This window comes from Kogia breviceps, chromosome 10 (assembly GCF_026419965.1).
Source record: "Kogia breviceps isolate mKogBre1 chromosome 10, mKogBre1 haplotype 1, whole genome shotgun sequence".
NCBI lineage: Eukaryota > Metazoa > Chordata > Mammalia > Artiodactyla > Physeteridae > Kogia > Kogia breviceps.
The window spans coordinates 47734696-47749144 of NC_081319.1; the positions used below are offsets into that span (position 1 = coordinate 47734696).

At 37.6% G+C, this 14449-nt stretch overlaps 1 protein-coding gene across 7 annotated transcripts in view; it reads left to right on the forward strand.

Moving 5' to 3' along the window:
* The window catches only part of TCAIM (T cell activation inhibitor, mitochondrial), a 38135-nt gene that overhangs the window by 829 nt on the left and 22857 nt on the right, over window positions 1–14449 (forward strand). For 6 of the 7 annotated variants that reach the window (XM_067005655.1, XM_067005657.1, XM_059077359.2 and 3 more), the window contains exons 2-5: window positions 5870–5942; window positions 7206–7341; window positions 10162–10315; window positions 13558–13810. In XM_067005655.1, the coding sequence (XP_066861756.1) occupies window positions 5870–5942; window positions 7206–7341; window positions 10162–10315; window positions 13558–13810 (616 nt within the window). Of the gene's footprint in view, window positions 1–1675; window positions 1829–5869; window positions 5943–7205; window positions 7342–10161; window positions 10316–13557; window positions 13811–14449 lie in introns of those variants that run through there. The other variant, XM_067005656.1, reaches the window with a different exon arrangement.

Consider the following 14449-nt stretch of genomic DNA (forward strand, 5'->3'; position numbering starts at 1 on the left):
TGAAAAACCTGAGACGATTTAGGTTTTGTTTCCGACTAACATATTTCCCCGAAGTCTTTGACTTATCCTAGGATATGGTTATGATTCAAATCTCATAGCAAAAGATTTACAAAGGGAAGCTTAAAAACCCTTGATACTTTGTTCTGCTGCAATTTATTAATTTATCTAAAGGGCTTCCTGCTTTTTCCCTTCCCTAAGAAGTGTTAAGCCGAAGAGCAGTGAAATATTGCCTGCTTTTATCTCTCCTTGATAGAACAAACTACTTTTTAAAACCTTACAAGATAGTTACTAAGGAAAGACAGTTTAAATGAGTAGCCTGAGGATATTAACTCTGTTCAAATAAGTTACTAGGACCTCTGTGTGGCAAACGTGGTTTCTATCGAATGTAATTTAAACAAAACTTATTAGACTACCCATAATTTGGCTTTTCCACCAATTTAGATATCCCTTTCTACCCAATTTGATCTGAAACTGCCTAGAAGATTTAATGCCTCACCTTAAACAGCACAGGACTTCCCTGGTGGCGCAGTGGTTAAGAATCCGCCAGCCAATGCAGGGGACATGGGTTCGAACCCTGGTGCGGGAAGATCTCACATGCTGCGGAGCAACAGCCCGTGCACCACAATTACTGAGCCTTCTCTGACAGAGTCATGTTCACTTAAATTTGCCTTGAATTGGCCTAGGTCATCGCCGTCCAATAGAAATACAACATGCGCCACAGATGTAATTTAAATTTTTCTGGTAGTAAATCACAAAAGACCAGGTCGTGTTTTGCTTTTCAAAAAGCAAAAAGAAACAGGTGAAATTAATAAATTATCATTTCAACATCTAATCAGGATAAATGCCTTGAATTGGCCTAGATCAGCGTCGTCCAATAGAAATACAATATGCGCCACAGATGTAATTTAAATTTTTCTGGTAGTAAATCACAAAAGACCAGGTCGTGTTTTGCTTTTCAAAAAGCAAAAAGAAACAGGTGAAATTAATAAATTATCATTTCAACATCTAATCAGGATAAATGCCTTGAATTGGCCTAGATCAGCGTCGTCCAATAGAAATACAATATGAGCCACAGATGTAGTAAATCACAAAAGACCAGGTCGTGTTTTGCTTTTTAAAAAGCAAAAAGAAACAAGTGAAATTAATAAATTATTATTTCAGCATCTAATCAGGATAAAAAATTATTAATGGGATACTTTGCATTTTCTTCTTACTAAATCTTTAAAATCCAGTGAGTACTTTACACTTAAAACACATCTCAGTTCACAGTAGCCACATGTGCTAGGGGCTTCCTTATTAGGCAGCACAAGTCTAGATTCCAATTCTCTTCACTGCAGCGTGAACCTTTTTAGGAAATAGCCAACTCACCAAAGAAGCAGGCAGAAAATACCTAACTCTTAACCTATAGTAGCCTAATTTTTTTTAAGTTCTTTCTAAATCTAGAAACCATGATTTAATCTTCAGACTTGTATTTGAGAACATTCTATTTTCATTAGGAGAATCTCTTTCACACTTCCAAGTATTAACATCCTTTTTTAGTCATTACTTAGTACTAAGTTTAATTATACCCTATGATTACAGAGTGAACAATGAATGAATTATTTTTCTGGACAGCTGAAGACCCGGACTTTTAAATACAGAAACTTTTTTTTTTTGCTTTGATTATTTTTGACAGAATCACTTCTAAAACTTGCTCCATAATTCTCTGCATGACATACTTTATGCTCCATGTTTGAAAGTCACTGAGGATACAATCCCTAATTTTTGCAACTTTGCTGTGAGTGACTCTTTGGAGACTAATTCTGAAGTAACTCTTAAGACAAATCCTGTAAGTTTCTTTCTTGGCTAAATCAGCTTTCCCGAACAATTCTTTTTTTTTTTTTTTTTTTTTGTGGCCTGGCCACATGGCTTGTAGTATCTTAGTTCCCCAACCAGGGATGGAACCTGTGCCCTCTGCAGTGGAAGCACTGAGTCCTAACCACTGGACTGCCAGGGAAATCCCCCCTAACAATTCTTATTTATAGATGTTTACATATGTACATTTCTAAACAGTGTAACTTGGCTGCCTGCCTTCTCAAATTCTTCCTGAATCAAATTGGAGACAGCCAGTCTTCTCTAAATCAACTTCCAAAACTTGTATTGTCTTTTTAGTGTGCTTTAACTTCTATTTCAAATCAGTGATCATGACAGTTCCTTTTCACTGTTTTATTTGTTTTGATGTCTTGCTTTGGAAAATGGGGAGTAGAGTATGACTTGGATCACCTACATTTCACATCAGATGGAGACATTGTGATTTCATGAACTTCTAAGATACTGCTGCAACAGACCATTAAAACAGGTTACATCATTGTTGCAATGGTAGGCCTAAGTGCTTTCCATTGTTCAGTACTTCTGACTTTTCAAGGCTTCTTATAGGATCATTTTATGCTGAAAAGGATGATGGTTAGAACTTGGCTGCATAATATTTTCATCTATTGCCCATTCATATTCTTGGTTGATCATATGCCCCTCGAGTATTATTCCTCGTTTCTTACCCAAGTTTTAGCTCATTTATTAGTATCTTTGCAGTTAAGTGGCATAAATTTTCTTACTAATATTAAAAATGAAATGTCATTGTGTGTGAATGTGAGGGGCTGTTTTCTTCTTGAGCTAGATTGGGATCACAGTCCAGGGCTGTCACTGGACAGATTTCCCAGGGCCAGGGGCCTGTCTTAAATAGTGAATGAACAACACGTATTCCTGCTCTATTCCTTTTCATTGTTTAATTTTGTATGCTAGAAGCATTGATTTGTTGTTGTTGTTGTTTTTTAGAGCATACTTTGCATGCTCATTGTAGATACACTAGGAAGTAAAAAAAAAGTAAAGGGCTTCCTATTCTACCAGAGAGCCAGTTCTGGATTGGATATGTATATCCTTCTGGTCTCTTCTTTGCAAGCTTGGAGGCTTGTACCTGTTCTATCTTAACTAAGTCGAGATTGTTCAGTTACTTCATAATGACGTTTAGTGAGAATTCAGTCGGTCATGGGCAGCACTGTAACTTAAGTCAAAATGGTTCTTTCTTTCTCGTTGTATCTCCATTTAAAGCTCAGAAATCTTCCAAATGGTAGGAGTATTTCTGGTATCCGTATTTGTCTCAAACAAAATAGCAAGGTGAATGGTTAAATAAAAATCACGTTTTTAAACATTTAAATGAATACCTATAAACATATTCTGTGTCCAAGAGGGTCTTGCCACACCAGTCAACCAGAAAATAAATGGAAGCACCCACTGTTGTTTGCAAATGTTTATGTATTTTTAAATACGTAATTCTTGATTTGTCTTTTAAATACATCTTTCTATTATCCTGTTAATGGCAGTTTTGCTTCATTACCTTGGTTCAGATATATTAACTGCATTATGAAAAAATTTTTTAAACTTTTTAATTCTTAAGATTTGACAGAATAGGACTTGAGCCATGTGGTGGTTTGTTTTGAACAAATACACTCTTCCACAGGCTCAGAGCTTCATAAGCCGGGGGAAGAAAGGATTTTTTACCTGGTGATTATCATGTGAATAATATGGCATTTCAAGACAGGTTGCTCGTAGAATTTTTAAAATCACTTGGTCAGTTGACATGGAGACTATAGTATAGTTGAAATTCTTGCTGAAGCTCTAAATTATTGGAAAAGTCCATGTGATTCAAATCATGTTCCCCCTTTTATCTGCTTAACCTTTCAAAAAAAATAAGCTTTATTTTTTAGAGCAGTTTTAGGTTCACAGCAAAACTGACCAAAGTACAAGAGTTCCCACATACCCCCTCCCCACTCACAGCCTCCCACACCTGAGTTGTACATTTGTTACAATCGATGAACTTAAATCGACACTTCATTCTTGCCCAAAGTCCATAGTTTACATTAGGGTTCACTCTTGGTGTTGTACATTCCATGGGTTTGGACAAATGTATAATGACACGTACCTACCATTGTAGTATTATTATACAGAGTAGTTTCACTGTCCTAAAAATCCTCTGTGCTCCACCTATTCATCCCTCCCTCTCCACCAACCCCTGGCAACCACTGATCTTTTTACTATCACCATAGTTTTACCTTTTCCAGAATGTCATAGAGCTGGAATCATACAGTATATAATCTTTCCAGATTGGCTTCTTTTGCTGAGTAATATGCATTTAAATTTCCTCAAAGTCTCTTTATGGCTTGATAGCTCATTTCTTTTTGGCAATGAATAATATTCAATCGGCTGGATGTACTACAGTTTATGCACTCACCTACTGAAGGATATCTTGGTTGCTTCCAAGTTTTGGCAATTAAGAATAAAGCCACAATAAACATCCATGTGCAGGTTTGTGTGTAGACAAGTTTTCAGTTCATTTGGGTAAATACTAAGGAGGGTAGTTGCTGGATCATATGGTAAGAGTATGTTTAGTTTTGTAAGAAAGCCCCAAACTGTCTTCCAAAGTGGCTGTATCATTTTGCATTCCCACCAGCAATGAACAAGAGTTCCTGTTGCTCCACATCCTCACCAGCATTTGGTGTTGTCAGTGTTTTGGATTTGGCCATTCTAATAGGTGTGTTGCCATATCTCATAGTTTTAATTTGCATTTCGCTGATGACCTATGATGTGGAGTGTATTTTCATATGCTTATTTTGGCCCATTTTAAAAATCAGGTTGTCATTTTCTTATTGTTGAGTTTTAAATGTTTTTTGTATATTTTGGATAGCAGTCCTTTGTCAGATATGTGTATCTGTTACAAATAGTTTCTCCCAGTCTGTGGCTTGTCCTCTTGTTCTCTCTACATTGTCTTTTGCGGAGCAAAATTTTTAATTTTAATGAAATTCAGCATATCAATTCTTTTTCATGGATCGTGTGTCTGGTGTTGTATCTAAAAAGTCACTGACATACCTTAGGTCATCTAGGTTTTCTCCTAGGTACCCTTCTAGGAATTTTATAGTATTTTTGTTTTACATTTAGGTCTTTGATCCTTTTTTGTGTGTGTGTGTGGTACACGGGCCTCTCACTGTTGTGGCCTCTCCCGTTGCGGAGCATAGGCTCTGGACGTGCAGGCTCAGTGGCCATGGCTCACGGGCCCAGCCGCTCCACAGCATGTGGGATCTTCCCGGACCAGGGCACGAACCCGTGTCCCCTGCATCGGCAGGCGGACCCTCAACCAGTGCGCCACCAGGGAAGCCGTTTGATTCATTTTGAGTTAACTTTTGTGAAGGGTGTAAGGTCTGTGACTAGATTAATATTTTTGTCTGTAGATGTCCAGTTGTTCCTGTACCATTTGTTGAAAAGATTATTGTTGCTACATAGTATTGCCTTTGCTCCTTTGTCAAAGATAAGTTGGCTATATTTTTGTAGGTCTATTTCTGGGCTCTCTATTCTGTCCCATTGATCTATTTGTCTGTTCTTTCACCAGTACCACACTGTCTTGATTACTGTAACTTCACAGTAAGTCTTGAAGTCCAGTAGTGTCAGTCCTCCAACTTTATTCTTCTTCAGTATTGAGTTGGCTATTCTGAGTCTTTTGCCTCTACATATAAACTTTAGAATGAGTTTGTTGATTTCCATAAAATAACTTACTGTGATTTTGATTGGGATTGCATTGAATCTGTAGATCAAGCTGGAAAGAACTGACATCTTGACAACATCAAGTCTTCCTATCCATGAACATGGAATATCTCTCCATTTATTTAATTCTTCTTTGATTTCTTTCATCAGAGTTTTACAGTTTTCCTCATATAGATCTTGTACATATTTTGTCAGATTTATAACTGAGTATTTCATTTTGGGGGGTGCTAATATAAATGGTAATGTGTTTTTAATTTCAAATTCCACTTGTTCATTACTGGTATCTGCTTAACTTTTTAAGTGATTAATGGATGCCTGGAAGTTGACCTACATATATATTCAGAAATGTTTTGCCACCTGAGACCTGTGAGGAGGTAAGCCTTGTGGTTCCATCTGTTATTAGTATTTGTGGGGGTGGAGGGGTGTGGAATCTGTTAGGTGTTGAGCTAATTTCAATTTATTTATCAAATTCTGACTATTTTGTGGATAATATGGTGGAGGGCAGGAATAAAAAAAGAAACAGAAAATTCATGTGAACATCCAGGTCCGTTCTCCCAAGAGTCCATTCAGAGTAGAAGGTGAAAAGAATACCATCTTTCAAAATAGTTCAGTATGAAAAGTTTAAGAGGAAAAAAAGATAAAGTTTGTCCTTAGAACAGTTCTTATTACCATGTTGCCCTCAAGTCTATTGCTGGCATACAGAAAACCACGTTACATTTTAATTGTATAATAAGGTCATTTGACTATTATATTTGCTATTTATGTAGTAAATAGTAGATAGTCTAAACCCTATCTACTTCAAGAAAGGATTTAAGGAGTTCAGTAAAATTTAATTGGCACAGTAATAGGCATATATAGCGTAATCAAAATGCAGACCAGATACCCTCGAGAGAAAGATCATTTGTTAAAGAAATAGAACTGATGAGACAATTATTCAGACATCAAATTCCATTCTGGCTTCTTGGTAGCCAAGTCAAAAGAGATAAATAAAGTGTTTATTTGGCTCAAAGTATATAACCAAAATAAAATTGGATCTGTTACATAAAAATGACATGTGATGTTTTATATTTCTAAAACATATTTGGCAATAATTAGTACTTTTAATTAACTATTATGTACATGAATATCTCAGTAAATAGTCATTGTTAAAAGGAATGTCTTGGGACTTTCCCTGGTGGCGGAGTGGTTAAGAATCCGCCTGCCAATGTTGGGGACACAGGTTCAATCCCTGGTCCGGGAAGATCCCACATGCCACGGAGCAACTAAGCCCACATGCCGCAACTACTGAAGCTCACTTGTGCTCTAGGGCCCGCGCACCACAACTACTGAGCCTGTGCACTCTGGAGCCTGCGCGCCACAACGAAAATTCCCGCGTGCCACAACTAAGACCCAATGCAGCCAAAAAAGTAAATAATAAATTTTAAAACAAGAAAAAGAAAAGAAATCATGTGGGACTCACTGCTTTCAAAACTTTTGTAGATTTCAAAAAACCCACAAAATTTTACACTTTGGTTTCTGTCTTATTTCTATGGTATTTTCCATACACAGTAATCTTAATGCTACTGTCACTTTATACACGGGGGATTTGTGTCCATGTCAGTGCTCTGGTGAATAATAAATCCATATCTTTTTAAAAGGTTATGTCCAGGAAAGATATTTCCATACTGCTTTCTCTACTCAAGAGCTTTATCGGGAGCTGAAGCAGTCAATGCCTTGAGGCCATTCTATTTTGCTGTACATCCAGATTTCTTTGGACAGCACCCCAGGGAAAGGGTAAACAATTATTTTTTTTACTTTTTAACATTTAGTCTATGATTCTGTTTATTTACCTTTGCTACGGTATAATACAGAGAGTTCTATAAATTGGGGTTGTTTTGTCATGGTGGAATAATCAGTGCTTTGAACTATAGATGCTGAAAATTGAAACTAAAACTATTTTTTTTTAATGAAGGCTGTCATGTTTTATGCAGGCAATAAAGGTATCATGTAAATTCTTTAGAGTATTAGTATTCATATTTTCTGTACCAGGTTTGAAAGTAAAATTGAGGGTTTGAAGGAAAATTTAAGGGCTCTGATACCATGATGAGTCCTTTTTTTTAAGGTTGACGCAAGGAGGGTTTTTCAGTGCCCAAATAGTTTTTCCTTATGTTGCATGCTGCTGGTCCACTTCCCTATATCATCAGTTAATGTCTGCTCAAGTAATACAAACTCATGATGAACTTAGTTAGGAAGGTCACTATTTTTTAATGTTAGATAATATATTACAAAGCCAGATGCTTTGGAATAATTTCATTGGTTCCTTTTATCTCCTTAACATTGACACCTGGTTTAACATGGAAAGGAATTTAAAACTCTTGAAAATTAGAACATTATTGTGTTGCTTTTCCCCCTTTTTAGGGGGTGGGGGGGCATGCCTTGCAGCTTGCACAATCTTAGTTCCCCAACTAAGCGAGGAGTCCTCACCACTGGACCGCCAGGGAATTCCCTGTATTGCTTTTTTCTACTTGCCATGGAAAATAAATCAGTTTTGCTTCTTTGCTTTAGGAAAATATTCTGTTTATGATAGTTGATATATGTGTATATATATATGTGTATATATATATATACACATATATATATAGGCTATTCGAAGTCAGATCCTTTTTAAGTAATTAGTAAATTGAATCAACAGAAAAATACTACCTTGGAGATGTAATAATTTAATACAACTTATTGGGGATGTCATAAATTAAAACAATTTAATGTTTAATAATTTAAAGTTTTTAAATCCAACGTGTGAGGAAAAATTAAGCTTAGTACTAGGTGACTGGTTTCCCTCCTCTACCAGTGTACCTTTTTTTTTTTTTTTTTTTTTTTTTTACTAAAACTTCTGTGTGCTATAAAAGGTGAACTCAGCAGGCTTGGGTTGCTTTGTTGCAAAGAAATGCCTGGCTTCAGTACTGGCCCTTCACTGCCTCCTGGGAGATAAGCTCTGAGCCCCTGGGATATCCTTGCCTGATAAGAATGTTTTTGTGTGCTGGGGCCTTGGGCCACACCAGATAGTTTATGCTTACAGTGTATTTTATGGTGAATGCCTGTTTTCTCATGTCTGAGGCCCTCTGGGGAGGCTGGAGACTGAATAGCTATGGTCAGTCATGTGGGCATGTAGTGCCCCAGTAAAAGCCCTGGCCCCCAAGGCTTGGATGAGCTTCCTTGGTTGGCAGCACTTCTCATGTGTTGTCACAGGTCCTTGCTGGGGGCTTAAGCACTGTCTGTACAACTCCCCTGGGAGAGAACAACTGGAACCTTGTGCTTGGTCCCTACGGGACTCCACCTTACATGCCTTTTCCCTTTGCTGATGTTAATCTGTATCCTTTTGCTGTTATAAACTGTAACTGTGAGTATAACAGTTTTTCTGAATTCTGTAAATCCTTCTAGTGAATCATCAAACCCCCAACACAATCTAGCTGAGAGCGGTATATTGTAATAAATTCAACAAACAAAAACAAACAAACTGTTCCTAATTTCAGATCACACTGTGTTTCTGAGAAGAGACCTACAGGGATAAGAAACACAGTTATTATTTATGCCATTTCTTGGAGCTGTTCCTTCACTAAAAGACATTTCTGTTTTCACTTAACAGTACATCCTAGAGATCACTCTATGTACATTCCTAAATACCATCTGTGTCATATTCTTTCCCTTTTTTTTCCTTTTGGCTGTGTAGCACTCCATTGAATGAAGATACCATAATTCAACCAATCTCTGAAAGGGCATTTTAAGAGCCCTTTATATGGAGAAATATTAGCTCTTTGCTATGAAATAACTTGCAAATTGAGGAATTCCCTGGTGGTCCAGTGGTTAGGACTTGTTGCTTTCACTGCAGTGGGCCTGGGTTCAATCCCTGGTCGGGGAAGTAGATCCCTCAAGCTGCACAGGGCGACCAAAAAAAAATAGAAAGAAAGAACTTGCAAATATTTTCTTCTACTCGGTTTTTATCTGTAGACTGCTTGGTGTGTGTGTGTGTGTGTGTGTGTGTGTGTGTGTGTGTGTGTGTGTGTGTGTGTGTGTGTGTGTGTGTGTGTGTGTGTGTGTGTGTGTGGTTTTTTTATGTGTTCTTTTCTTAATTTTTTTTAACTGAAGTATAGTTGATTTACAGTGTGTTAATTTTGCTGTACAGCACAGTGATTGTTATACATATATATGTATTTATATTCTTTTCCATTATGGTTCATCACAGGATATTGAATATAGTTCCCTGTGCTATATTAAGTTTTTAAAATTTTTTATGTAATTGGATTTATCAATCATTCATTACCTGGGATATTCAGTCATAGTTAGGCTTTTTCCACATCTAAGTTATAAAGAAACTCTGCCATGTTTTCTTCTAGTACTTATATGGCCACATTTTTTTTTACATCTCATCCCTATGGAGTTCCATGTTGTGAGGTGTGGATCCAATTTTATCTTGTACTGAGGAGCTATGAAATCCCACCCTTTTTTAATACTAAATTCTTTAATACACTCAATAATGTGTTTAAAAGTTCAGAATATAATTTCTGATGTTTCCTTGTTCTCTTTTGTGTATAAATGCCTCTTAATATTTTTTTCCAGGAAGTCAATGAAAATTCTCTTAAGAGATTAAGTGCCTACTTAGAAAACCTCCAGAAACCAGGCTTCAAGTCTTTGAAACCAACCCAGCTTATGTTTTATGTAAGAGAAACAGACCAGAACTCCTCTGATGGCCAGGAACACTTCAGCACTTCCGGTATGTTTCTTATTTCTCGTGTGTCCCTTGCAGGCTTGGTGTGATGTGTCCAATCTGTCTTACGTTGCTAGAAGACCTTCAGATTGAAGCCTTGTCATAGAAAATAATATCATTTAATTGAGTGTTTTCCTGGAGTTAGATTCTGTTCCTGGTTGCATGTGTTGGATGAGCCTTTTTTTTTCTTTTTTAAGATTTTTAAAATTTATTTGTTTATTTATTTATGGCTGTGTTGGGTCTTTGTTTCTGTGCGAGGGCTTTCTCTAGTTGTGGCAAGCGGGGGCCAATCTTCATTGCAGTGCGCGGGCCTCTCACTATCGCGGCCTCTCTTGTTATGGAGCACAGGCTCCAGACGCGCAGGCTTAGTAATTGTGGCTCACGGGCCCAGTTGCTCCGCGGCATGTGGGATCTTCCCAGACCAGGGCTCGAACCCGTGTCCCCTGCATTGGTAGGCAGATTCTCAACCACTGCACCACCAGGGAAGCCCCATGATGAGCCATTTTTTATGTTTAAACTTTTCTGACTAGAAAACTGAAGTGTTCCTATTTGTCCCCTTCCTATTTCAGTGCTGTTTTATGTAACAATTTATATTTTTAAAAATACAGCTTACACATTCTCTAATTTAGCCCTCAAAGTACCCTGTGAGGAAGGTAGTATTAGCCCAGTTGTAACTTAGTAATGTCCCAGGACCATGGAGACAGAATAGGGGTCTTGAACCCTTTAACTCCAGCCTCATGCTGTTTCTAAAATCTGATCAGTCTTCATGTACGGCCTTCTGTTTTGTCCTTTGTCACTGCTTTACCCATGGTCCAGTGATACTTTAAACTAAGGATGACTGTGGGTCTCTCCATCCTTTTCATGATCCTTGAGGAAATAACTTTATTTTTAGAATGAACTTTAAAACAGTTTAAAGATTTACTAAGAGCTTTCTGTGAACTAATGCTAAAACAAATAGCTGTCGTCAGCTCTGGCTGAGTAAAGAGAAGAATACTCTACTTTCAGTTAATGGTTAACTTTGAACCATTTGTTAAATAAAAATAGATTATAAAAAATAAACTAAAAATGGGAGAAAACATACAGCATAAGTGACAAAAAGATAATGTTAGTATATAAGTAGTTCTTAGGAGTCAAAAAGAAAACAGAGCAGCCTGGTTGCAAAAATGGGCAAACACAATGTCTCGGCAGTTCAGGAAATAATACACATATAGCCAATAAGGTACAAAAACGTTTAGCCTCAGTAATCAAATGCAAACTAAATTAATTAGGTAATATTTTCCAATAAAGGATATATGCAATCTGGTACAGGCATTCCACACTATATAGCAGCCCTTACCTTGGATTAAACAATTAATGGAATTGATAAATTAAGAGAGAAACTGAGATTTATTCCTTGACTTACCTCTTCTGAGGATAAACTATTTTTTCCTAACCTCAAATGCAGGAATTTGCATTTTCCTTTCCTCTTTAACTGACTAGAATAATTTTCCTACCAGTATTTCTCACTTTACCATCAATGATTCAACGAAAAAATCTTTCTTAGTTTGCATGTTCTACATTTTGTAAATCTATGTGGCAGGCATAGTAGGTATCTCTGAGAATGATGTACATTGCAATGACTTTCATCGGTGGCAAAGACAAGAAAACACATTATGGCCTTCTGTGGAATGGTGAAAAATTAAAAACAACTTTTATAGTCATCAGTTTTGGAAGTGTTAAATAAATTGTGCTACATTGATTATGTGGATTAGTATAGACCTACTAAAAAGAAAGAGAATGATGTATACATACAGATCATGGAAGAGTCTCCAAGGTTAAATAACAAAAGCAAGTTCAAAGTAATAGATCCAGAATGGTGCAGTTTATGTGTTAAAAAGGAACAATTCACACAGTGGGTGTGTGTTCGTGCAGACACATAAGCGTATATCTCATATATAACATACACACAAAGCACATAGCAAAGGTCTAGAGCACTGCTGTCCAAGAGAGCTTGCTGCGGTGACGTAGCTGTTCTGTATGAGCGCTGCCTGGTACAGCTGGCACCAGCCCCATGTGGCTACTGAGCACTTGAAGTGACGCTAGTATGACCAGGAACTGAATTTTAAATTTTATTTAATTTCAGTCAATTTACTTTTACCAATAAATAGCCACATATGGCTAGTAACTACCGTATTATACGGTGCAGTTCTAAATGCTTGTGTACCTAAATGTTAATAGGGTCACGTCTAGTGAAACTGTGAGGTTGTGTGCCTGTCAACAGGAGACTTTTACTTTGTTTATATAATTTTACAAGAAGGATGTACTTATATCACACTTGTATAATGTTCAAAACCAATTAAAAAATTTTTCCAAAGAAAGAAAAGAGAGTCAGCATGTTATAATGGGGAATATGCTTGGCTTGGTGGCAGCTCAGATTTAAGCCCTCACTTCACGCTTCTTAACCTCCTTGAACCTCCGCCTCATCACGTTTGAAAAGAGAGATAATAATGGCACTGGTGAGAGTGTTCATTGAAAAGTTATGTAAATTCAACTAGCGCCATGTTTAATACCCAATAAAGGTGCAGGGGAACCAGTAGATTTCCTGCTGTTGACGTAAGTTAGATTACTACCCTGAGCCCAGTGACTACTTGCATTAAAGTCAGATTGTGAAGTGCTAACTTTTAAAAGATTGGGAAACTTTGAGTCACTTCTGAAAGTATTGTGTCCCTAGCTAGTTGGATGGGGGAGTATGAGGACAGTCTCTTTCAACCGTAGAGAAAATTTGAGATGGGTTTCTGTGACCCCTGAGACTGGAATGACCCCCCTCCTTGAACCTCTGTCGCAGGGCAGCCTGCCCCACCCTCCCCCTACCTCCACCCTCCCCCTTCTCTTTAGTGCTGGACACCCTCTCTGGTGGACACTTGCTCATAGGAGAGCTTTTCCATCCCTTAGACTGTAGAGACCAAATTTATGAACAGCATTGAAAATATTCTCAATCCCCTTCTTGGGCTGGGGTGGGTTTGGTCACTGGTGCCAAACTAGAAAAGGGAGCTGACAGAGGTCCTCATGAAGATGGAGGTAGTGTGGTACCGTTTTGGAGAAGGGATGTAGTTTTCCGTTTACAGATGATTTTCCAGTAGGATGAATTTTAATCAGTAATGGAGTGTTTTAAAGATTTTGATTCTATAAATGTTGTATGAAAAGAAATGTTTTTCAAGTAAAGCAAATAATCATCTGTATTAACTGTTTGGGGGAATTATATTCTCTAGGATTTCGAGCAGTCAAATTTACTTTGCACACCAGAGATCTGCTAAGCACAGTGTTATATATTCTCAACTCCTGCAGTTTATCTATTGAACATATCCAAAGCTTGAATACTAATGTGCACCCCCAGCCTCTCAAAGAGGCCAAAAGGATATCTGACAGGCCCATCAAATGGGACAAGTCTTACTACTCCTTTACTGGATTCAAGGACCCTGATGAACACCTCGAGCAAGTCTGGAGAATGGAAACAACCCTAACGTATGTACGAGTTTTTATTTAAACTTATTTGTAGTTAGTAGCCCCCACTCGCCGTGACTAGAGAAAAGCCCGCGTGCAGCAACGAATACCCAACGCAGCCAAAAATAAAACAGAAAAAAACAAAAAACATGAGCTAGAAGAGAGGGTCTCAGCCTTGCATGCACTGGGATGCAGCCCATGAAACTTCTGCTTATACCCATTGCTCTCATTATCTCACAGTGTGTCCAGATGAACAAAAACTTGGGAATGTCTGACCTACCTTTTGGTATAGAAAAAAAGTGGGATTGGAGAAGTCAAGGCATAAAAGCAACAATGAGAGTTGTTGGACCTTAAATCAAGAGGCTTAAGAATAACATATTAAAGAAATTCAGAGAAGCAATTAGTCTGTGGTTCAGTTGAGTGTTTCATAGGGTACAATTTTGGTCTGGAGCTAGATGTGTAGCCATCATGAAAAGATTGTCCCAGGGACCCAGAACTCAGAGTTAGTCAGCTGGCAAACAGTGAAAACAGACTGGAACTGGGAAAAGCCAATTCACCAAGATAAGTGCTATTCCACTGGTTCCTTGTCCAAGCTGAGTTTTATGATTTCCTTATTTGTATGTAGTTCATCCAATAAAATTCTTCAGTCTTTAATAAAAG